At 36.0% G+C, this 26,408-nt stretch overlaps 1 protein-coding gene and 1 non-coding gene across 4 annotated transcripts in view; both read right to left on the reverse strand.

Annotated features, from left to right (window-relative positions):
• Positions 1-2,596, reverse strand: part of LOC101271290 (scavenger receptor cysteine-rich type 1 protein M130) — a 33,847-nt gene extending 31,251 nt beyond the window's left edge. For 2 of the 3 annotated variants that reach the window (XM_033404355.2, XM_012536463.3), the window contains exons 1-3: positions 2,438-2,595; positions 1,210-1,296; positions 248-568 (exon numbers count right to left, since the gene is read on the reverse strand). In XM_033404355.2, the coding sequence (XP_033260246.1) occupies positions 248-568; positions 1,210-1,296; positions 2,438-2,483 (454 nt within the window). In that variant the 5' untranslated portion in view covers positions 2,484-2,595. Of the gene's footprint in view, positions 1-247; positions 569-1,209; positions 1,297-2,437 lie in introns of all 3 variants that reach the window. The other variant, XM_033404356.2, reaches the window with a different exon arrangement.
• A 20,942-nt stretch (positions 2,597-23,538) lies between these two features.
• LOC117196345 (U6 spliceosomal RNA) lies at positions 23,539-23,645 on the reverse strand. The gene has a single exon (XR_004476493.1). It is a non-coding gene; the product is annotated as a U6 spliceosomal RNA (small nuclear RNA).
• Positions 23,646-26,408: the final 2,763 nt, after the last annotated feature.

Raw genomic sequence — 26,408 nt, forward strand, 5'->3', positions numbered from 1 at the left:
GATTTTTTTAAAATATGGGCTTTGTCATGTGTTTTCTGGTCTTTTAGCAATGGATTGGGTAATTTTATACGTGGACTAGATTACTTACAGAAAACTGGCTCCCATAGATTTTTTTTAATTGTTAACCCATAGATTGTTAATTGTTAACCCATAGATTGTTAATTGTTAACCCATAGATTTTAATTTAACCCATAGATTTTTTTTCACAAAGCATTTCATGTTAAGGCTTGACTTACGCAAGTCTTACCTGAGCAGGTGATTCCAACATCCTGTTGGTGAGTACAGTTATGCTTTCCCCACCCATCATGTTTGCAGTCCCAGAGAGCTGATTCATTCCCTCGACAAGAAACATGATCCATCCAAATGCGTCCAGAGCCTGCACTGGAATTAGCCCATCCAGTGGCTTTGATAACAGTTGGACATTCCAGCTGCCTACAAACAACGGAGACTGTGGCCAAGTCCCAGCCATTATTACACACAGTTCCCCACTCCTCCTGGACTTTCACCTCCACTCTCCCAGAACACTTGTTTTCACCAGCTGTTAGCCTCAGCTCCTTCTCTGTTCCTCCTGTAACAACAGGTAAGGGCAGCAATCGGTCAAGATCCAAAGAGCAAGTAGAAAATTATTATTCTTTCGATTACTTATTTATTTTTCAAAGCCAGATTCGAGAAATATTTCTGGACCTATCCATGGTACAACAGGAGAATGTTATTTCATTCAGTATCTCAGGCTTCAAATTAAGCAGTGACATAAACCCAGTAAATCTGGGTAATCCAATACTGTACGATCTCTTTATTTAATGGCTGATATTCTTTGTAACGTCAATCTATATATTCTCATGGATAGTTTACTATAAAAAAAGATATTACAAAATTTTATAGGGATAAGCTATGTAAGTTTCTCCAGGATCCTAAGATCTGTAGAAAGAAGGCTGAGGGTGAGGATGAAAAGGCCAGTTGTAAGGAATTTAGTGCCTATTTCACACATATATGGAAAATACCATGAATTTTTCAAATGCTAGTTAAAATCTAACTGAAACTTATTGACTCAAATGGAAATTGAAATGGAGATATTTTCCTATTATCTTCTACTTTGAAACCATGAAGCATGTTTTTAGATGCTATTTAGCCTTCAGGAGAATTATTTGCTTTTTAGTGACTCTTGCCACAGTGGGCTAAGGTTGTGAGTAAATTTGACAGTGTACTCACCAAGAGAACTGGTGACCAAACAGGCACTGAGAACTGAGACCACAGCAATAGCGAAGGGACTTAAGCGGGCAGAACATCTCCTAAATTCTGTGAAAAGACGAAAGAGAGCAAAAGTAGAGTCTTCCCAAAAAGAGGCTTTGGAGGAGACAGATAGTTTCAGAGGTTTGAGGTTAACAAAGAAGGTCAAACCAAGACAGAATATCCTTCCCCCTAAATGGCAAGGCAGCAGGAAAAATTCATACCCAGGATCATACAGCCTCAGTGAAGTAGCTTTGAAAACGTTCATGTTTATAGGCAATCTAGGGGTGAGGAATTAGAAGAGAGTTGGGGATGGAAAAAGCATTGCAAGATTGAGCCTTAAAACCTGGAAAACTGAAAAGGCGTTGATGAAACTTAGAAGCGGGCAGTTCTCCCTTCAGGCACAGAGCAATATTCAACCACGGATACCCTTATCTCCAAGCCTACCGCATCCACATTATTAGATGGCAAGTTCCATGAGGGAATGAATTATATCTATCATGTTCACCAGTTTCACCAGTACCTGGCACAGTGCTGCCAAATAGTAGTTGAACAATACATTGGAGGAAAAAGTGACAAAGATCATATTTGAAAACCCCACTATTGGGCCTTATCTCCAAAAACTGCATAAAATGCTCTATCACTCAATTCTCCTTCTTACTCTCACCCAACAGTAATTTAAAAGTAAAAATGCTATGACAGTCACTTCTCTGCGATAACTCACTGAACTGTGCATTTATGACCTACGCTTTCATGTGGTATGTTATACCTCAGTCTAAAAGCTTGAAAAAAAAAAGAGTAAGAATGCTAAATAAGTTTAATGCATCCACATAGGTTACGAAGTAGATTTCAACACTCAGGCGTGTTATTCTACATGTCCTCTAGGGGATCAACTTTCAATCAATACGCATTCCTCCTTGTTCTATTTTTCTAACAACCGTTAGCTTCAAACTCAATACAATTCAGTTAATTTTAGTTCCTTACTTAATTGCACCTCAGCAGTTGTACAGACTTGATGCCAAATCTAATCCTTATCTCACATCTTCAATTTCAAATCTATGGGAGATAAAACGTACTGCCTTATAGGCTTATTGCCCTTTGCCTATAACTTACCCTCCTGATGCCCATCACTATTAAATCAGATCCACTGACTTCCAGAATATTGCTACACTCCATTAAAGGGTAAATAGAACAAATGAGAAGCTTTTACCAGTAGATCCAGAGTTTTCATGTAGCACCATTCTGAGTTTGTCCATTCCAAAGTTTTATGATACTTAAGTCTTCTTGTATTATTCCCTAGGAATGGTCTCCTAAAGAAGAGGACCACTAAGAATTCTAAAAATCATTTCACATCCACAAAAAAACAGGAAGACTTCATAATGTAGGTGGAGTCAACCAGAAAAGGGAAGTAATTAAAAGAGCGAGGTTCTCTTTCGTGCTCATGTTTTCTTCCATTTGGGACATGAAACAACCAAAGAAAACTGAGAAACATTCACTACAGATTTATAAAAATTAAAGGGGAAATATTGACTCATATACTGTTGTTATTGAATTGAATATTTTAAATTTCTGCACTTGTTTTGGACTAATAGATTAGAAGCATAAAGTAGCTATTGTTTTGTAGTTAAATTATGTCAAAAAATTAAAGTAAAATAGGCAAAATATAATTAAATCACTAAAGCTTGATTGTTATAACAACTTTTAATATTATTTGCATAATCAAATGTGTCTAATGAATAATTTTGTGCAGATTACCTATAGACAGCACTTGCATTTCTTTTCTTTCCTTTTTCAAAATTTTTATTGGAGTATAGTTGACTTACAATGTTGTGTTAGTTTCAGGTGTACAGCAAAGTGAATAAGTTATAAATATGCATATGTCCACTCTTTTTTAGAGTCTTTTCCTGTATAGGTCATTATGGAGCATTGAGAAAAGTTCCCTGTGCTCTACAGTAGGTCCTTATTTGTTATCTATTTTTTATATAGCAGTGTGTATATGTCAATCCCAATCTCCCAGTTTGTCCTTCTGCCTCCCCCCACCCCCACTTTCCCCCCTGGTAACCATAAGTTTGTTTTCTACATCTGTGACTCTATTCTGTTTTGTAAATAAGTTCATTTGTAACATTTTTTTAGATTCCACAAATAAGCGATATCATATATTTGTCTTCCTCTATCTGACTTACTTCACTCAGTATGACAATTTCTAGGTCCATCCATGTTGCTGCAAATGGCATTATTTCATTCCTTTTTCTTTTCTAATGGGATGAAGCAATAAAATTAGCCAAGACTGTTACAAATTCTACAAATTGTGAAATAAAAATTTACAAGACTTGATTTTAGCTCTAAATAAGTCAAATTCAAGTAAGAGAAATACATCTAATAGCAATAATGAACATAGTTTCAAAGCACAGTGTGAAAAATAAAGAACTAGTCATACCAACTAGAAGACAGGAACAAACAGTTAGAAAACTCTTTTCTGTGATAAGATGCTTCAATTGTATCCTAAAGTATGAGAAGCACTTTGCTAAAAGAAAAAAAGAAACAAAAGGTATAAGAAACAAAAAAAATAGAAATAAAGACAATTCTCACTGTTTTTTTTTTCTGCATTAGGAATAAAGGAGGTTGAATAGTATTTTTTTTCTAATTTTTATTTTATACTAGCTTATAGTTGATTTACAACGTTGTGTTAGTTTCAGGTGTGCAGCAAAGTGATTCAGTTATACATATATATATATCTATTCTTTTTCAGATTCTTTTCTTATATAGGTTACTACAAAGTATTGAATATTGTTCCATGTGCTATGCAGTAGGTCCTTGTTGATTATCTATTTTATATATAATAGTGTTTATATGTTAATCCCAACCTCCTAATTTATCCCTCCCTCCCTCAACTTGTCCCTTTGGTAACCATAAGTTTGTTTTCTATGTCTGTGAGCCTATTTCTGTTTTGTAAATAAGTTCATTTGTACCATTCTTTTTAGATTCCACATATAAACCATATCATATGACATTTGTCTTTCTCTGACTTCACTTACTATGATAATCTCCAGGTCCATCCATGTTGCTGCAAATGGCATTATTTCATTCTTTTTTATAGCTGAGTAATATTCTATAGTATATAAGTACCACATCTTCTTTATCCATTCATCTGTTGGTGGACACTTAGGTTGCTTCCATGTCTTGGCTATTGTAAACAGTATTGCAATGAATATTGGGGTGCATGTATCCTTTTGAACCATGGTTTTCTCCAGATATATGCCCAGGAGTGGGATTGCTGGATCATGGTGGCTCTGTTTTTTTAAGGAACCTCCATACTGTTCTCCATAGTGGCTGTACCAATTTACATTCCCACCAACAGTGTAGGAGGGTTCCCTTTCTCCACACCTTCTTCAGCATTTATTGTCTGTAGATTTTTTGATGATGACCATTCTGACTGGTGTGAGGTGATATTTCATTGTGATTTTAATTTGCATTTCTCTAATAATTAGTAAAGTTGAGCATCTTTTCATGTGCTTGTTGGCCATCTGTATGTCTTCTTTGGAGAAATGTCTACTTAGGTCTTCTGCCCATTTTTAAATCAGGGTTTTTTATGTTTTTTTTTTATGTTGAGCTGCATGAGCTGTTTATATATTTTGGATATTAACCCCTTGGTGGTCATATTATTTGCAAATATTTTCTCCCATTCAGTAGGTTGCCTTTATGTTTTGTTGATGGTTTCCTTGGCTGTTCAAAAGCTTTTAATTAGGTCCCATTAGTTTATGTTTTTATTTCCATTATTCTAGGAGATGGATCAAAGAAGATATTGTTGCAATTTATATCAAAGAGTGTTCTGCCTACGTTTTTCTCTAAGAGTTTTATAGTATCCAGTCTTACATGTAGGTCTTTAATCAATTTTGAGTTTATTTTTTATATATGGTGTTAGTGTTCTAATTTTATTCTTTTATAAGAAGTTACCTGCTCAGGTAAGACTTTCAATCAATGTGTTAAGAAGTTGCATTCCAATTTTATTCTTTTACAAAGCTGTCCAGTTTTCCCAGCACCACTTATTAAAGAGACTGTCTTTTCTCCATTGTATAATTTTGCCTCCTTTGTCATAGATTACTTGATCATAGGTGTGTGGGCTTATTTCTGGGCTTTCTGTCCTGTTCCATTGATCTACATTTCTTGTTTTTGTACCAGTACCATACTGTTTTGATTACAGTAGCTTTATAGTATAGTCTGAAGTCAGGGAGCCTGATTCCTCCAGCTGCATTTTTCTTTCTCAAGATTGCTTTGGCTATTCGGGGTCTTTTGTGTTTCCATACAAATTTTAAGATTTTTTTGTTTCACTTTAAAAAGCTGAAATAATTCATCACCAGTAGACCCACACCACAAGAAATGTTAATGGAAGTCTTTCAGGCAGAATAAAAATGGTATTAGATAGAAATACGGTTCAACACAAGGAATGTAGAGCACCAGAAATGGTAACTACATAGGTAAATATGTGGTTTTTATCATATTTTTAAAATAATTGATTGTTTAAACAAGAATAACAGCTATACAAGGTGAGCTTATAACAATGTAAAAGGAAAATGTATGAAAATAATAACACAAAGGGTGAAAACACAAATGAAAGAATATTATTATAAAGTTTATTTACTCTATGTAAAGTAGTCAAAGGCAGACTATGGTGAGCTAAAATCGTATACTATAAACCTAAAGCAGCCACTAAGATAATAAAACAAAGAGTTACAGCTAATAAGCCAATAAAGTAGATAATATGAGATCATAAAAAGTATTTAATTAATCCAAAAGAAGGTATAAAAGAGAGGTAAAATGAACAAAGAATAGATTGGAGAAGTAGAAAATAAAGAGCAAGATAGTAGATTTGTACCCAACTGTATCTATAATCACATTAAATGTAAATAGAGCACACCCAATTAAAAGGCTGAAATTGGCAGACTGGATTAAAAATCAAAATTCAACTATATAATGTCTAAATAATATAAAGAAAAAGTAGAATAAAAGTAAAAGGTTGGAAAAAGACATGCCATGCTAACACCAATTTAAAGGAAGACAGAGTGACTATGTTAAAATTAGCACAAAGTGATTTCAGAGAATAAATATGTCCAGAAATAAGGAAAATCATTTCATAATGATAAATGGTGCATTTATCAAGAGTACATATCAATCCTAAATGTTTGTGAAATTAATGTCAGAGCTTCAAAATCCATGAAGCAAAAACTTACAAAACTGCAAGGAGAAACAGAAAATCCAGAATTATAGTAGGAGGTTTCAAAATCTCTCTCAACAATTTGTAAAACAAGTAGGAAGAAAATCAGTAGGAATAGAACTGAACAACACTATCAATCAACATAACCTGAACAACATATATAGAATATTTCTTCCTATAACAACAGAACTTACATTCTTTTCAAGTGCCTACAGAACACTTCCTAAGATAGATAAGGTTTGGGGGCATAAATAAATTCTCAACAAATTAAAGTAATTCCAATCACACAAAATATCTTCTCTGATCACATGGGAGTAGAAATCAATAACAGTAATATCTTTGGAAAACCTCAAATATTTGGAAGCCAAAATAGCTCACTTTTAATAATCCAGTGGTCAAAGAAGAAATCCATTTTGAGTTTATTTTTGTGTATGGTGTTAGGAAGTGTTCGAATTTCATTCTTTTACATGTAGCTGTCCAGTTTTCCCAGCACCACTTATTGAAGAGGTTGTCTTTTATCCATTGTATATTCTTGCCTCCTTTATCAAAAATAAGGTGACCATAGGTGCATGGGTTTATCTCTGGGATTTCTATCCTGTTCCATTGATCTACATTTCTGTTTTTGTTGCAGTACCATACTCTCTTGATTACTGTAGCTTTTTAGTATAGTCTGAAATCAGGAAGCATGATTCCTCCAGCTCTGTTTTTCTTTCTCAAGATTGCTTTGGCTATTTGGCGTCTTTTGTTCTTCCAGACAAATTGTGAATTTTTTTGTTCTAGTTCTGTGAAAAATGCCATTGGTAGTTTGATAGGGATTGCATTGAATCTGTAGACTGCTTTGGCTAGTATAGTCATTTTCACAATGTTGATTCTTCCAATCCAAGAGCATGGTATATCTCTCCATCTGTTTGTATCGTCACTGATTTCTTTCAGGAGTGTCTTATAGTTTTCTGCATACAGGTCTTTTGTCTCCTTAGGTAGGTTTATTCCTAGGTATTTTATTCTTTTCATTGCAGTGGTAAATGGGAGTGTTTCCTTAATTTCTCTTTCAGATTTTTCATCATTAGTGTATAGGAATACAAGAGATTTCTGTGCATTGATTTTTTTTTTCGTGGTACGCAGGCCTCTCACTGTTGTGGCCTCTCCCGTTGTGGAGCACAGGCTCCGGACGCGCAGGCTCAGCGGACATGGCTCATGGGCCCAGCCACTCCGCGGCATGTGGGATCTTCCTGGACCGGGGCACGAACCCGTGTCCCCTGCATCGGCAGGTGGACTCTCAACCACCACGCCACCAGGGAAGCCCTCTGTGCATTAATTTTGTATCCTGCTACTTGACCAAATTCATTGATTAGCTCTAGTAGTTTTCTGGTAGCATCTTTAGGATTCTCTATGTATAGTATCATGTCATCTGTAAATAGTGACTGCTTTACTTCTTCTTTTCTGATTTGGATTCCTTTTATTTCATTTTCTTCTCTGATTGCTGTGGCTAAAACTTCCAAAACTATGTTGAATAATAGTGGTGACAGTGGACAACCTTGTCTTGTTCCTGATCTTAGTGGAAATGTTTTCAGTTTTTCACCATTGAGAACAATGTTGGCTGTGGGTTTGTCATATGTGACATTTATTATGTTGAGGTAAGTTCCCTCTATGCCTACTTTCTGGAGGGTTGTTTTTTTTTTTATCATAAATGGGTGCTGAACTTTGTCAAAAGCTTTTTCTGCATCTATTGAGATGATCCTATGGTTTTTATTCTTCAGTTTGTTAATATGGTGTATCACATTGATTGATTTGCGTATACTGAAGAATCCTTGCATCCCTGGGATAAACCCCACATGATTATGGTGTATGATTCTTTTAATGTGCTGTTGGATTCAAAAAGAAAAAATCAAAACAGAAATTAAAAAATATTTAGGAATGAATAAAAATGAAAATACAACACATCAAAATTTGTGGGATGTCACTAAAACAGTACTTAATGGGAAATTTATGACACTAAACACCTACATTAAAAAAGAAGAAAGGTCTCAATTAATGGCATCAATTTAAGAAACCAGAAAAAGAAGAGAAAATTCAACCCAGTAAGTAGAAGTTAGAAATTACTAAAAATCAAAGCTGAAATCAATGAAATAAAGAACAGAAAAATAGAGAATATAAATGAAACCCAAACCTGGTTCTCTGAGGATGTGCAAAAAATGGTTAAAACTAAAACTAGCCTGATTAGGAAAAAGAAAGGCACAAATTGCCAATATTAAGAATGGGAATCACTGGAAATTCTACAGAATTAAATGAAAGTAAGGGTATAGTATAAATTAGTATAAATACTCTTTGCCAATAAATTGACAGTTTATATCAAATGGACAAATTCCTTAAAAAGCACAAACTACAAAAAAACCACTGAAGAAGAAACAACCTGAAAAAATATAAACTTACATCTAATACATATATATGTATATGCATTAAAATTACTAAAAATCTTCCCACAATGAATATTCCAATTCCCATTGGCTTCACTGGTAAATTCTAAGAAACATTTAAGGAAAAAAAAAATTCTAAACAAACATTTCCAGAAAATAAAAAGTAGTGACTACATTCCTACATGTTCTATGAGGCCAACATGACTTGATATCAAAACCAGAAAAGACGTTATAAGGAAGGAAAATTACATATGAATATCTCTCGAAAACATATATGCAAAACTCTAAACAAAACGTTAGCAAATAAAATCTAACAATATATAAAATGATAATATATCATGACCAAGCAGGGTTCATCCCAGATGTAAGGTTAATTTAACATTCAAAAATCATTATACACAACTCATTATATTAAGACACTTAAACAGAAAAATAATTCAATCAACTTGATAGATGTAAAAAAGCCTTTCACAAAGTGTTATATCAATTCACAATAAAAACTCTTAGTGAACTAGGTACATAAAGGGCACCTATGAAAAACCTACAGCTAAAATCATACTTAATGCTGAAAGACTGAATGCTTTCTCCTTAAGATCAAAAGACAAAAACGTTCATTTTAATCATTTCTATTCAACATGGTACTGGAGATACTAACCAGTACAATCAGTCAAGGTAAAGAGATAAAAGCATCCATATTGAAAAGGAAGTAAAACAGTCTTGTTTTGCAGATGACACAATCGTCTGTGTAGGACGATTACAATCTAATATAATAGAATCTACAAAAAGACTACTAGAACTAGTAATTGAGTTTAGCAGGGCTGCAGGATACATGATCAATATACAAAAATCAAGCAACAAAAAAAATCAGAAATTGAAATTGAAAAAATAAATTCCATTTGTAGTAGTATCAAAATTATACAAAATATTTAGGAATAAATTCGACCAAAAATGTGAAAGTCCTATACACTCTAAACTACACAATATTCCTGAAAGAAATTAAAGAAGACTTAAATAATTTGAGAGGTATACTGCATTCTTGGGTTAGAAGATATTATTAAGATTTCAATGCTTCACAATTTGATTTCTAAATTCAGTGTAACCGGAACCAATATCCCAGTGGGTATTTTTTCATAAAAACTGGAAAATTGATTTTAAATTTTATTTGGAACTGCAAAGGGTCTAGAATAGCCATAACAAATCTGAAAGTGATGAACACGTTGGAGGATTAACACTAGCCTATTTCGAGACTTATTTATAGAGCTGCCATAATGAAGACACTGTTGTATTAGCATAACCAACACATATATGGATGACTGATTTTTGACAAAGTATATAATATTGTCAACAAATGGTGTTGAACAATAGGCTATCCATATGCAGTAATGTAAATTTCAATCCTTAAGCCATATACAAAAATTAACTTAAAAGGGATCACAGACATAAATATGAAACCTAAAACTACACAACTTTAAAAAGAAAACAGGAGAAAATCTTCGTGACCTTAGGCTAGACAAAGGATTCCTAGATACTACAGTCTTAATGGAATTTAAATGACGTACGCACTTTCAAAAATAATTTGGCAATTATTTTTTGAACACTAAACAAACTTCTAACGTTTTACTTAAGAAAAATGGTAACATATATCCATTTAGCGACTTGTACATGAATGTTTGCACCACTTTTATTTGTAATGGACAAAAACTAGAAACAAACCAAATGTCCTTCAACTGGTAAATGGGTAAACGAACAGTGGGACTACGACTCAGCATTACAAAGGAATGAACTGTTGATATGTGTTACAACAGCCATGAATCTTATACTTTGCGATCTTATTTATATAGAATTCTGCAAAATGCAAACTAATCTATTGTGACTGGAAGGAGTGGTTGCTTAGGGATAGATTGGGAAGGGTGAAAAGGAGGGATTACACCAAGGGATAAAAATGACACAACTTTCGGAGGGTAATTGATATGTTCATTGTCTTGATTGCGTTGATAGTTTCACAGGTACACACCTGTTGATCAAAAAAAAAAAAAACTTTAAATATGCACAGGGTGCTTTGTGACCGCCTGGAGGGGTGGGATGGGGAAGGTGGGAGGGAGGGAGACGCAAGAGGGAGGAGATATGGGAACATGTGTATATGTATGGCTGATTCACTTTGTTGTAAAGCAGAAACTAACACACCATTGTAAAGCAATTATACCCCAATAAAGATGTTCAAAAAAAAAAATCTTAGTGAGCTTTTTAAAAAATTAATTTATTTTTGGCTGCATTGGGTCTTTGTTGCGGTGCGCGGGCTTCTCATTGTGGTGGCTTCTCTTGTGGAGCATGGGCTCTAGGCGCGCAGCCTTCAATAGTTGCGGCCCACAGGCTTAGTTGTTCTGCAAGAGGCGCGCAGGCTTCAGTAGTTGTGGCGCACGGGATTAGTTGCTTTGCGGCATGTGTGATCTTCCCGGACCAGGGCTCGGACCCGCGTCCCCTCCATTGGCAGGCAGATTCTTAACCACTGCACCAACAGAGAAGTCGCAGTGAATGCTTTTTGATGGAGGATAAAGAAAAGGGAAAACTCTAGCATTGGCCCCATCTTTCAGGTTTACAGCAATACATGGTGCAAGGCAAACCCTTCAATGAGAACCATTTTGGGGAAAACTGAAGATGTGAAAAATTTTGAGTGGACCTGAAAGTTAGAAGATAATTTGGTAGGAAAACTTGTATATTTTTATATGGGCTTGTGCATGGCAAAAGGAAGAAGGAACAGGAATACAGAAACAGGTGGTACCAGATTTTGGAACTCATTTTGGATTTTGGAACAGATTTTGGGCTTGTTAGCAAAGTCCTTGTGTCCTTTCTCCCATTTATTCCTTCTCTAAATGAAGTAATTAGCTTTGTTAGATCACCTAGTGTTTTTACAATGAAATAAACTTCTGTATTGCTGTTTTAAAAAATCTCTACATACAAATTGCAGATTTATAGTATTATTATACAAATCATGGAACACACCCATGCCTTACTCAGCTTTCCACCACCCAATTGTTGAGAATATCTGTGTTCTCTTTCTAATTTGCCTGAGTTATAGTCTCTTTGTAATGCTGATCAATTTTTCTTTTTTTAGGCGCTACCAATCACTGAATAAACAGTCCATTAATTATCTAGTCTTCTGTTGCAGTTCATGGAGAATGGTCATCTAGACCTAGCTATCCTTTGTGATAGAGTGCCAGGACTCTCTTGGTTTCAAATTCTTCAACTATTATTTTTCAACTTTTCTGGAAAGTTCTTTGCCCCTCATATCTGATTTTTTTTCCCCGTCAAAACCCCAGAGTGCAATGTGTTCTGATTCCTTTGTGCTCTTCACCTTAATTAACTCAATATCGTCATTTTTCTCAGATTATTTTCCCTAATATTCTAGCACATTAAGTACAAATTTAAGCTTCACACTTGTAAACTCATCATTTACATTGAACATATAAAGTGTGGATGGTGGCATAATGTGATGCTTGTTGTGTACAAATAGTTCATTACAGGCTGCTTATTGACAAATAGTTGGCTTTGATTCCATCATACACCGATTTTCTTTTCCCCCAATTCTAGTAAATGGACTTCTACTATTGTTCATGCTTTGTGATAGTTTTTGTCATGTAACAATTCCAGTAATTTGTTCCAGATGATCCACTTGTGCTTCACTTACTGTCTTCACTTCCTCTCCAAATCAATGAGTGCTTCAAAACTGGGGGTCCTGCCTTCCAACAGATATTTATGAGACAAAAGCAATATGTTATCTTTGTACCATTTTATCACCAGCCACAGACTGCTTATCTTTCTCTCTACTCCATCCAACAATTGCTATGGCTAACCTACCTAATATCACACTTTTATGGTTTACAGCTGGCCTAGATTACACCCATATTGAGTATAAATTATTTTTCTCTACCAAGTTATGTTATGGATGCCCCTCCATGTTCACTATCCCCTTGAAAATTATCATTTGCTTAGCCTTGCATTTGTTCTTTAAGCTAGTCAAACACAACTACACTTTTTGTACACAGCAATTATTGAATACTTTATGGATAATCTGACACTGACCTTTCTTCTTGTTCTCAATCTTTTCTTGCTCTTTTCCCACCACACATCCTGTAATATAAACTCTTTGCTTTAACTCTAGACTCTGATCTATTCCTGGTAGCTGAGATTTCATGTTCGTACTTGACATTCCTCAGCATTTGATATTTGAGTTTCCCAAATTCTTCAGCAAAGACTTGCAATTCCAGCTTTTCCTTTTTAAGAGTTCTTTGTGAGAAAGCAGTTTTTGTTCACAATTTGCTTTTCCTTTCATCCAGTTGAACTCAATACAATATGGTTTCCACTCCATATTTTATATTTTTGCATTTAATAAACAAATATATTTAAATGTCTACTTGTATTAAATACTGTTAGTTTCTTGGGATACATTAGGAATTCATTCATTCAAGGCATCTCATTTCATTGAGCATATAGTCTAGGAGGGATGGTAGACATAAACATAAGCAAATAAATTGTTCTATGTGATACAGAGAGCAAGAACATAGCAAGTGGACTTAACCTCTTACAACCAATTCTAGAGGGTTTGTATGACATCCTAGGGAAACTGTCCTATAAGGTGAGCTCTGAAGGATGAGTTATATAGCTACCGTAAGAGAGCAGAAGGTTCTCCAGGCAGAAGGGAAAGCATGTTTCTAGTTCATGAGGTAAGAAATAGACTGTTTCATTGAAGGAGTTACAAATGCAGTATGGCTGCAACACAGAAACTGAGGATGAGATTGGCATTTGATGAGTTTAGAGGCAGGGCAGGGACGATCTCCCAGAATACTCAAAGCCATGTTAAGAGCTTTTTCTTAAGGGCATAAAGAATATCCTGAGTGGTAGCCAACAAGACAGTAATACGGTCAAATTTCTATTTTCAACAATTACTCTGGCCACATTATAAAAAGAGCTTGCAAAAGGGCAAAAGTAGATGTAATAATGCAAGATAGGAGGCTTTAATGATGCTCAGTAATAAATGACATGTGGGATGGATGTTGGATGTAGTGGTGGGTTCAACAACATTTCATTATGCCTAGAAATAAACGACTGACTGACTAACTAAATAAGGTGTACTCATGTACAGATAATGACGGTGTGCCACAGCTCAAGGATATCAGTGATTCTATTATGTCTTCTTGAGATCCAAGAATAGAGGGAAAAGAAAACACGTGGATATGGGCAAAATACATTCTGGTAGTCTAAAAGATAGACTTTGATGATTGATGATGAAGGGGTGAAAGAATTCAAGATTATGGATTGCACAACAGATAAGGTTATCATTAACTATGATAAAGACACTGGATGGAAAAAGGACAGATTTGGAATGAAAGGTAGCAAGTTCAAAACGGGGCGTGTGACATTTGAAATCTCTTTGAAACATCCAAGAGGAGGCAATGAGTAAACAATACATGTGCAATTAAGAATCAGGGAGGAGAAATCTGGACTGGAGATGTAAGCTTGGGAGTATGCGGATGGCAACTGAAGACACAGAAATCAAACAGGTCACTTACCACGAGAGTATGGGTAATGATGAACATACAAGAAACTCCAGTATGGAGTGGTTAAATAAAGCAGAAAATGTTTTGAAAAAAACAAAGAGGAGAAATGCTCAGGTATATACGAGAAAATCCTGGAGAATGAAACACTATACCCAAGAAAATATTAGAAACAAACAAACAAAAAGAAAATAGTCCATGTGTCAAATAATGTTGACATATCAAATAAAATGAGGACTGGCAAGAGTTTTTTGATTTGTGATGTAGAGGTCAATAAGGAATTTGGTGAGAAGCACTTCCGTGAAGTGATTTTTTTTTTTTTTTCTGTGAAATGTGAGAAAGTGACGTAGCACAGATTGTGGTAGAATGAGCCTAATGACAGAACTGAGGGCCCAGGTGAGGACTGAGATCATTTTCAATGGTTCCTATCTGTTCATTTTTTTCAGCAGTGATCACAGCCAGGGGAGATAAGCTGGAGCAGAACAAAATCCAACGACAATGTCTCTCTGGGTCACCCACTCAGAACTTCCCCACCATTGTGTAACGATTCATCATTCTTACTCATCTCAGAAGCAATTACACCGCAATCCTACAAGAAAGGGGCCACTTCCCATTATTCCCATCCCACTTTTTTTTTTTTTCACCACACCATTGTGTAAATATTTGCTTCTAGCCCCTGTGAAAATGTTCTAAAGAAATGTGATAGATGACAATTCTCTTCTTGTGCAACTGGCCACTGCAATTTCCAGGAACAGATACAGTAAAAGTTTGACTGAAAGGAGAGTTAAGGGTTAGTGGTTTCAAAACCAGGAATAATATGTATCTTGAAGGAACATAAAAAAGTTCAACTTGTATTGTCTTAGAAATTAGACAAGAAAGATAATTTTTTTACTTAACTGGACACTAGACAAGTGCAGAGAAAAAAACAGCAATGTAGCGCAGATGAAAGCCCTACAGGGTTGTTAATTTCAGTACTCTACTGACATAGCACATGCATATATGTCTCCAAGAAACAAGAAATGATTTATGGATTTAACCGATCCCCTTTTCTGAAAAGTAAAGGGAATCACAGTCAACATGAGTTTGAATTCAGGACCTTCTCGGTTGAACTGATAAGATGAGAAAGGAGAAGTGTGAGCCCTGCTATTCTGCTACAGTACCTGAAAGTTCATTCAAGTTTCTTGCATCTTAAAAAACACCTTTGTAAATCTTCCTGCATATTTGAGGTTTATACTTGGCATTGCAACACTGTAAATCTTAGTTCTCAGTACGTGAGAAACATATTCTAGAATGTTTTGACTGTTTACTTTTATTTTTCATTTAGAAAAATAGTTCCACTGATTTTTATTTGATTTTTCTCTGATTTCAGCCCCTTTCAAAAGTTTTCCAATCATACATGAATTTCTATCTTCTAGTCACTTTTTGCCAAAGCATTTCCTACAATTTACTTTATGACTATGTAAGAAATACATTTCAACAGTTTTTACTAGAATTACTTTCAGATGTTGAAAATTTCACCTTTGGGTGAGAAGATATTTATAAAATTTAACCAACTGGATCAAAGGATTATTGAAATATGTATCAAAAATTTACTTCTTCAAACATAAGAGTAAAATATGTATGCACAGAAAGCAACTCGACCTAGGGGAAAACTGTATCTGAATTATGAACTATTATGGTGAAAAAACTTAATGAGATGATTCTTAGACAAAAACGCAAACACCATATCAGAGAGTAATTGCATATGAGCTCGTTAAGATCTGTTAATAATCAATCTAGCAGAAATTTCTTTACCAAATAAATAGGTAATAGCATGTGGAACTCCCAGGAAAGGTAAAGAAAAACATAGTTCTAAAAATGCCAAGATTTGGGAATGAAATACTAGGTAAAACTGTGTCGTTAAGGCCCATAAGGAAAATTGCAAGAGATAGAAAAATATCAATAGACATGTAGAATATGAATCTTAGGATAAATTATCAAAAACAAAGTTTAGTTTAACAAAACAAGTCACAGGATAAAGCTAAAAACCACTCCAATGTAAGTAATTTTTTTGAGCCTGGCACATAATACTGGGCACGAAATGAAAATATGTTTACTGAGTAAATGAATAAAAGAATATATTGTAGTTTCAAAATATTTTGTTTAAAAGGTTTTTTTTATACAGTCTCTCATTTGAGTCTTGTTCTAAGATAATGTCTGAGTATACCATGGAGAAAATTTTCATTTAATGGATCTATTAGTCCATGTAATTTAGCTAATGCAGCTCAGCGTATGCCAGAGTCTGTCATAAGTGCAAAATAAAAATAAATATGATCCCTGCCCTCGAAGAATTTACTATCTAATTTAGAACTTAGAGAGTTACCAAAAGAAAGTTTTATGAGAGCATTCAAAAAGCAGAACTTATTAACTCTGCTCTTGATACTCTACTTGGAGGTTCAAAACAAATACCAGTCCAATAATGTAAGATAACCCTATTTTAACTAATTACATGAGTACATAAGTAATAAAATGGAAAATATTTATGCTGAGGATATTATTCTATTAGAAGTTGACCCCAGAGACCCTCCCAGATAGTAGAATTTCACTGCATTTCTTTTTTTTTGTTGTTTGCGGTACGCGGGCCTCTCACTGTTGTGGCCTCTCCCGTTGCGGAGCACAGGCTCCGGACGCGCAGGCTTCGCAGCCATGGCTCACGGACCTAGCCGCTCCGCGGCATGTGGGATCCTCCCAGACCGGGGCACGAACCCGTGTCCCCTGCATCGGCAGGCGGACTCCCAACCACTGCACCACCAGGGAAGCCCCTCACTGCATTTCTAAAAGTGTCTTCCGAGCTGGATGCTTTGGCTTTCACAGCTGGATTATTTTGTGGTCAGGTTGCACACAATAATAAACTCAGGCATATACGATTTAAATTTAAAAGAATACAAAAGCAGGCTATAAAAGCAGGTCATTTTAAAGTTAGGTCCAATAAATAGTGAAGGTATAAGAATGATCAAAGTGGGGGGGAAATAGCAGGTTGACCAAATGAGAGAGGATTAGGACACAGGACAGTGCAAGCGTCCCCTTGAGTGTTAAAAACAGAAACATAGGATATGAGGCAGGAGTAGAGTCCAGTTGTAGCCATTAGGCAAGAATGCAGGAAAGAGGGCACTTCCTTTGGTTTATTAAAATTTGCTGGTGCTGTTATACATGCACAAAATAGCAGGACTGCCAGTATGAGGGGGCTGCAGAATAGGATATCCAGAAGAGAAAGCAGACGTTGCAGAAGTCTTTTTCCTTTCCGCAAAATCATAAGGTCTGGGAAATGGGTATCAAAATTGGAAAGAATTAGACTTCTTCTTTTAAAATTAAGGACAAGTTAGTCTAAAAATCAGATATTGAACATGAGGAAGGAAAACCTATTCCCAGGGACAAAGAGGAATACTAAATATTGAATCCTGACATCAAAAGAACAAAGAGAAGGAAACTAAGGCTTTTGTGAAAGGCAAGCTAATCTCGTCTGCTAACAGTCACAAATGACTCATTCTTTACTCAGGTAATGTGCTGTACATTTCATTTACTCTTGCCCGCTACCTTGTGAAATAATTAATAATTTCTTCATCTTGCAGATAAGAATACTGAGGCTTAAATAAGTTAAATGGTTTACCCAACATTGTTTATTATGTAGAAGAACAAGGATTGACACAGTGACATTTTTACTGCATGCCCACTTTCCTTTCCATTTAAGCATATCCTACCTCAGAGTTAGAAAACTCTTTGAACTCTTTGTCAAGAGATCCCAGAAATCCTTAAGGGAAAGCAAATCATACAATGCCTTTCCATCATGAAGAACATAGTCCCAGAGGCCAGAAACTTGCATTTGGGATGAAGAAATTGGAAAGAAGGGAAAATTTGAACTTCAAGCAAAACTTAAATCCTTAATAAGGTGCCAGTACAAGTGGGCAAATATAACTTGGTGGGGTTCTGAGATATTTGTATCTTTTTTTATTGTTAATGTTCCCAGTGTAAGGATGTTGTCACTTATTTATGGTAAAACGAATCATTTCTCTTATTCTTTCTAGAAAAAAGAAAAGAGTAGTAAGTTAGGTGACAACCAAAATTATTCTTCCTGTTGAATTCCAAAAGTGGTATGTGAGCTATGTTCATTCTGGTAAAGTTGCTTTGTATTTTGTCAGCATAGAGAGGAATGTTTTCATAAATGGATTCTTTTCGAAACAGTGTAATGTTCTTCCCTTTCTGAAAGCAGCTGTTGCAAAAACCAGGAACATCACACCCAGTTACTTGCAGAAAACCTCAGCCTTTTATATCCATAAGAAGGGTACAAAATGTACACAGCACAGACTTTCCCCATGTTTACTATTAAACACTTAAGTCCAAGATATTTACGAATTCACTCATAGGCATAGATCCAGAGGAAACAAGAGGACAAGTATGCAAATGTAAATATGCATAGTCATTTAGGATAGTGAGAGTTTTCAAATAAGCAATTGTCTAACAAGAGACAATTGTCAATAAAATTTAGAACATCCATTCAATGGAATTGTATGTAGCTGTTAAAAATAATAATTCACTTTCTATGTACTGACTGGGAAAATCCATACTATTTTATAAGTGAGAGAAGCAGGAATATTATGATATAATATGATAAAATTTTACAAATATCTAAAAATACTTGTATTTGTACACATACATCTATGCATATACTTAAAGCTCTGAAGTGATAAAACAAAAATTGAATTGTATTTAATTTATGACTGATCTATACTATTTTATTTTTATATTAAAAGTAAATGAGTTTTTTTTTGTTTTTTTTTTTTTTGCAGTACGCGGGCCTCTCACTGTTGTGGCCTCTCCCGTTGTGGAGCACAGGCTCCGGACGCGCAGGCTCAGCGGCCATGGCTCATGGGCCCAGCCGCTCCGCGGCATGGGGATCTTCCCGGACCGGGGCACAAACCCGTGTCCCCTGCATCGGCAGGCCGACTCTCAACCACTGTGCCACCAGGGAAGCCCTAAATGAGTATTTTTTATAACATCATGTGGCTCCCTAACTACTATAACTTATTGATTTGATTACTTAGGAAATATTTACTGAACACCCGGTAGATGCTAGTATCTGGGATAGTTGGTATGAATTCATAGATGAACATGACACCATGAACAAGAAAATCAGCAACTACAGCAGAGTCTGGCATAGGTTTTGATGGCAGTGTACACGGATACTATGAGAGCATGGTAAGTATCTCCTAACTCGACATAAAGGGGATCAAGAAAGCTCTGTCTTGGGCTAAATCTGTAACTGCATCAATAATCGTCACTCAGATAAGGGAGGAAATCTTTCCATCACAGGTATAATTAGTGCAAAGACTCTGAAGCATGTGAAAATATGACACACTAAGGAACTTGGATGAATAAAATATAGGTTATCTAAAGATATGGAAGGATTTACATTTGGAAGTTAAGGAGAAAAGGACAAGCAAGCAGTCTTGGCTTTGTATGGAAGATAATGGGGATTTAATGAAAGAGGTTAGTCAAGAGGGAAATAGGGTTACATATGAAAGACAGAATGATCGCTCAGAAAGAGAACAAAGAACAATATTGAAAGCAGGCTGGGTATCCCAAGTGGGCACAAAATACCCACACATCTAAAGTTAACTTTCCTTTTAATACCCAAACATCTGTAATTTGAGACTTTCCCCTGCGATCTATCAAGGAATTCAGTCCCGGTGCCTAAAAGTTCTCAAACTTTCAGTGGATGTTTACATCTTTTGATCACCTCTCAAACTACCTCTCCCCCTTATTTAGGATTACTTCTGTTCTCTTGTCCATGTCTCTTCCTAATATTACTGCAGATAGTTCTTAAGTAAAGATTTAAAGAAATCATTAGGAAAACAAAACTGAAAACTTAAAATTGAGTTTCAGATAGTACTTTCCCTTGTGTCCGTTAACCTTGCCCTGTCACAGGGCTTCCTCTAACATTCTGTCATGTTTCTGGAACTTGTTTCTACTCAAATCAGATGTCTCTCTCTAATATTACTTCTTTACCAGGTCCCAGGGCTTCAAAGAGTAAGAAAAATAAAAATAGTAATAATCCATCATAATTTAGCCAAATAATAATCTTGACACATATTGAGGATGATTATTTTGCTTTGTTTGTAGAGCTTTCCTACTAGTTTCAGCTACTTGTCTTTAGCTTTTATAATCAGAGGTCCATTAATGGGTTTGTCCAAACAAATGAGCCCCTAAAGATGACTTCTGCAATTCCTAGAATGTTGAAGTAACTATAGATGGCTTTTAAATAAGTAATTTTTGCTGTATTGGCTACACAAGTAATTCAAGAAAGAAAGGTTAAGGATGAGTTGAAATAGGTGTGATGCACATTGAGAGGAGACTGTAGCTAACAGATATTAGAATAAAGAAGAAAATAGACTTGGTTATGGATAAGAGTGATAATGGAATGGTGTGGATGACTCCTAGGTTTTCTGCCAAGCAACTAGGTCAGAGAAGAAGACATTTTGAGAGATTCGACATTGACTGCAATGATCGGTACATGAAAATCATCTGAGTATGGATAAAAAGAAAGAAGAATCATTCATATAGATCATGACCTGTCAATCAGCTCAACTTATAAATACACAGAGAAACAAGTGCCTAGATAGTAACCACCAAAGGTCAGTGGGTAAAAAACAAGCCCTAAACAAACGAACAAAAAAATAATTTACTGTAATTATTGTGTGACAGCTTTTATGATCAAGATAAATGACATCTGTTATGTTGACCACCAGATCAAAAACTTGACTTAGATGCTAGGAAAAAATTGTTAGAGAACAAGTACGAACAGCCACTAAGAAATGTGCCAAAATGGACTGCTGTGTAACTCTGAATGGAGTATTTCTGGGGACCGATTCGAATTCAGATTCAAACTCAGCTCTAATTCTTTGAGCACAGCCAACTCCATAAAGAAGGCAATCTGAAACTGATATTAAAAGTTTTCAGCGGAACTTTTCTAACCAAAGTAATACCAGGCATTACAGGAGGTAAACAGGGAAAGTCCATGGGTTACCAATATGGCTTCTAGGTTTTCACTGTCAGATTTTTTTAACACATCTTTATTGGAGTATAATTGCTTCACAGTGCTGTGTTAGTTTCTGTTGTACAACAAAGTGAATCGGCCATATGCATACATATATCCCCAAATGCCCTCTCTCTTGAGCCTCCCTCCCACCCTCACTTTCCCACCCCTCTAGGTCATCGCAAAGCACAGAGCTGATCTCCCTGTGCTATGTGGCTGCTTCCCACTAGCTGTCTATTTTGCATTTGGTAGTGTGTATATGTCGATGCTTCTCTCACTTCACCCCAGCTTCCCCCTCCCCACCCTGAGTCCTCAAGTCCATTCTCTATGTCTGCATAATTATTCCTGGTTCATCAGTACCATTTTTTTTTAGATTTCATATATATGCATTAGCATACGGTATTTGTTTTTCTCTTTCTGACTTACTTCGCTCTGTATGACAGACTCTAGGTCCATCCACCTTACTACAAATAACTCACTTTCATTTCTTTTTATGGCTGAGTAATATTCCATTGTACATATGTGCCACATCTTCTTTATCCATTCATCTGCCAACGGACATTTAGGTTGTTTCCATGTCCTGGCTATTGTAAGTACAACTGCAGTAAACATTATCATACATGACTCTTTTTGAATTATGGTTTTCTCAGGGTATATGCCCAGTAGTGGGATTGCTGGGTCATATGGTAGTTTTGTTTTTAGTTTTTGAAGGAACCTCCATACTGTTTTCCATAGTGGTTGTATCAATTTACATTCCTACCAACAGTGCAGGAGGGTTACCTTTTCAACACACCCTCTCCAGCATTTATTGCCTAGATTTTTTGATAATGGCCATTCTGACCAGTGTGAGATGATACCTCATTGTAGTTTTGATTTTCATTTCTCTAATAATTAGTAATGTTGAGCAGATTTTCATATGCCTCTTGGCCATCTGTATGTCTTCTTTTTTTTTTTTTTTTTTGCAGTACGCAGGCCTCTCACCGCTGTGGTCTCTCCCGTTGCGGAGCACAGGCTCTGGATGCGCAGGCCCACAGGCCCAGCCGCCCCACGGCATGTGGGATCCTCCCGGACCGGGTCACGAACCCGCGTCCACTGCATCGGCAGGCAGACTCCCAACCACTGCGCCACCAGGGAAGCCCTGTATGTCTTCTTTGGTGAAATGTTTATTTAGGCCTTCTGCCCATTTTTTAATTGGGTTGTTTGTTGTTTTGATATTGAGCTCCATGAGCTGTTTGTATATTTTGGAGATTAATCCTTTGTCAGTTCCTTCATTGGCAAATATTTTCTCCCATTCTGAGCATTGTCTTTTCATCTTGTTTATGGTTTCCTTTGTTGTGCAAAAGCTTTTAAGTTTCATTAGGTGCCATTTGTTTATTTTTGTTATTATTTTCATTACTCTAGGAGGTGGGTCAAAAAAGAGCTGTGGTTTATGTCAAAGAGTGTTTTTCCTATGTTTTCCTCTAAGAGTTTTATAGTGTCCGGTCTTACATTTAGGTCTTTAATCCATTTGGAGTTTATTTTTGTGTATGGTGTTAGGGAGTGTTCTAATTTCATTCTTTTACATGTAGCTGTCCAGTTTTCCCAGCACTACTTATTGAAGAGACTGTCTTTTCTCCATTGTATGTTCTTGCCTCCTTTGTCATAAATTAGGTGGCCATACGTGTGTGGGTTTATCTCTGGGCATTCTATCCTGTACCATTGATCTATATTTCTGTTTTTGTGCCAGTGCCATACTGTCTTGATTACTGTAGCTTTGTGTTATAGTTTGAAGTCAGGGAGCCTGATTCCTCCACCTCCGTTTTTCATTCTCAAGATGGCTTTGGCTATTTGGGGTCTTTTGTGTTTCCATACAAATTGTAAAATTTTTTGTTCTAATTCTCTGAAGAATGCCATTGGTAGTTTGATAGGGATTGCATTGAATTTGTAGATTGCTTTGGGTAGTATAGTCATTTTCACAATATTGATTCTCCAATCCAAGGACATGGCATATTTCTCCATCTGTTTATGTCACCTTTGATATCTTTCATCAGTGTTTTATAGTTTTCTGAGTACTAGTCTTTCACCAAAAATATGGAATGCTTCACAAATTTGTGTGTCATCCTTGTGCAGGGGCCATGCTAATCTTCTCTGTTTCATTCCAATTTTAGTATATGTTCTGCCAAAGCAAGCACTCACTGTCACAGTAAATGTATTTGATGGAAACACCACCAACTTTCAGTTCTTCTGACAAAAATTTTTGGAGTCGTCCTTGTTTCCTCTCTTTCTCCCATATCTTATATCCAGTTCTTTGGGGAATCCTATTTGCACTACTTTAGAAATATATCTCTATCTGTTACAATGACCCTGGTCAGAGTCATCATTATCTGATGCCTAAAATCCTGCCTCAGCCTTCTAACTCCCTTTACCCCTCCCTAGTATCTATTCTAAACAAGATAGCTAGAGTAAACCTTTTACAGTTTAAATCAGATCATGTCATTCATTTACTTGAAATTCTCCAAAGGCTCTCTATCTCACTCAGAGTAAAAGCTGAACTACTTAAAGTGGTCTGCAGGGGGCTGACCAGCTCCCACCACCACCGCCCTCCTTACTTCTCTGAATCTACTTCAATTCCTTCACCACTCATTAATCTTCACCCATACTAGCCACCTTGCTATTCCTCAAGTACACCAAACATAGTCTTGTCTTGGGACCACTGTACTAGCTGTTTCCTTTGTCTTGAACATTAATTCCCTCACCCTCTTCAAATCACAACTCAGACAGCTTCTCAGCGAGTTATAAAAGGTTGCTTTTAATCTATATAACTTTCACTTTCTAACATACAGTATAATTTACTTACTTATTTGGCATATTTTTTCCTGGCTATCAGTATTTCCCTTCCCCCACTTGCCACATCTGAATATATGCTCCATAATGAGGAGAGAATTTGTTCTCTGATATATTCCCGGCACTTAGAAAGCTACTTGAGTGGAAGGAGGGATAAATTAGGAGTTTGGGATTAACAGATATACATTACTATATATAAAATAGATAAACAAGGACCTACCATATAGCACAAAAAACTATATTCAATATCTTGTAATAACCTATAATGGAAAAGAATCTGAAAACAGGGCTTCCCTGGTGGCGCAGTGGTTGAGAGTCCACCTGCTGATGCAGGGGACACGGTTCGTGCCCTGGTCCGGGAAGATACCACATGCCATGGAGCGGCTAGGCCCGTGAGCCATGGCTGCTGAGCCTGTGCATCCGGAGCCTGTGCTCTGCAATGGGAGAGGCCACAACAGCGAGAGGCCCGAGTACCGCAAAAAAAAAAAAAAAAGAATCTGAAAACAAATGTATATATATATATAAGTGAATCACTTTGCTGTACACCTTAAACTAACACAGAATTGTAAATCAACTACACTTCAACAAAGAAAAAAGAAAACTGCTTGGTACATTTTCTGAGTAGACTAATGAGATTCAATTATAACTTTTCTTAATAGGTAAGTGCCAAATATTCTAATTAGTATCGTTCATAACAGTCTGCCCAGTATACAAAACAACTGATGCTGTTCATTGTTATTATCACTTGGTTGGGAGTGATGGGGAGATCCATGTAACATTGCACCTTACTTCACTTTTGAAACATTATTAATTTTGATAGGTAAGAAGTGGATTTATTTAGAGACACACACATTCCATAGACAGAATGCAGTCCGTCTCAAAAGGTAAGAGAGGCCCTGGGAGAAACACACTCCACAGAGTATGGACCATCTCAGAAGGCGAGAGGCCCTGAAATATGTGGTGGTTAGTTTTTATGGGCTGGAAAATTTCATAGGCTAATAAGTTGGAGAATATTCCAACTGTTTTGGAGAAGGGGTCAAGATTTCCAGGAATTGGGCCACTGCCCACTTTTGGGCCTTTTATGGTCAGCCTTGGAAACGTCACAGCGCTGGTGGGTGTGAACATCATTATTTTAATTTTATTATTAGTAATATCCCTTGGAACCTTCTTCCAAAAATATTTATCTAGAGACATCGTCACTAGTCGAGACATTTTAGGCCCTGCACCCTTACGTTCTCTACATAGTTAACAAACATTTCACGAATGGATAAAATATGAATTCAATGAAGAGTTGTTTCTATAAGAGTGAATCATCTCGGAAAAGTGAGTGACTAAAAAGATGTTATTGGATTAAATGTGAATAGAAATTGAAAAAGATTAGCAAAAAACCTAAAAATCTATACAGACCCTACATACAGATTGCTTGAAAAATGTGTTTAAGCTCTGACTCTATTTGAAAGAAATCTAAAACTGGTTATCTTAGACTCTAGAGATGTAAGATTATTCCAGAATAAGGAGGCAGAACTATAGTCAGTGAAACCAATAAAAAAGGAATAGCCTTGGCCTGATATCAAAAAATTGGAAAAAAAAAATTGGAGAATGAATGTACATTTACATGTTATCAATTGGGTATATATATTCTCACACATTTTATTTTCTCAGTCATCTGAAAGTGAAGTAGAGAACATACTGTTCATTTTCTCCTAAATATCTCCATAAAACAGAGAAGTATTTCCTGTTTTGTGTGTGTGTGTGTGTGTGTGTTTTCTAAAAATAATAACATTCTCTTTCACAAACACAGTACAATTGTGAAAATCAGGAGAAATGTACAAAATCAGGAGATTAACATGGGTACAATTCTCTTATTTAATCTACAAACCTTAATCATATTTTGCTAATTTTCTCAATAATGTCTTCTGCAGCAAAAGAAAATCCCAGACCAGGTGTTGCTTTGATCACTTGGTTGAGTGATGTCTCCCAGGTTTCTCCACTGTGTACTTAAGTAATTTGTGAAAAGATGCTTGGAGAATATGTAAATATTCTCTTCACCCACTCTACTACCACTGGGTCTATTATGCAATGTCATTTTATTTAGTTGCCATGTCTGTTTA

The sequence above is a fragment of the Orcinus orca genome, chromosome 11 (assembly GCF_937001465.1).
Source record: "Orcinus orca chromosome 11, mOrcOrc1.1, whole genome shotgun sequence".
In the NCBI taxonomy this organism is placed as follows: Eukaryota; Metazoa; Chordata; class Mammalia; order Artiodactyla; family Delphinidae; genus Orcinus; species Orcinus orca.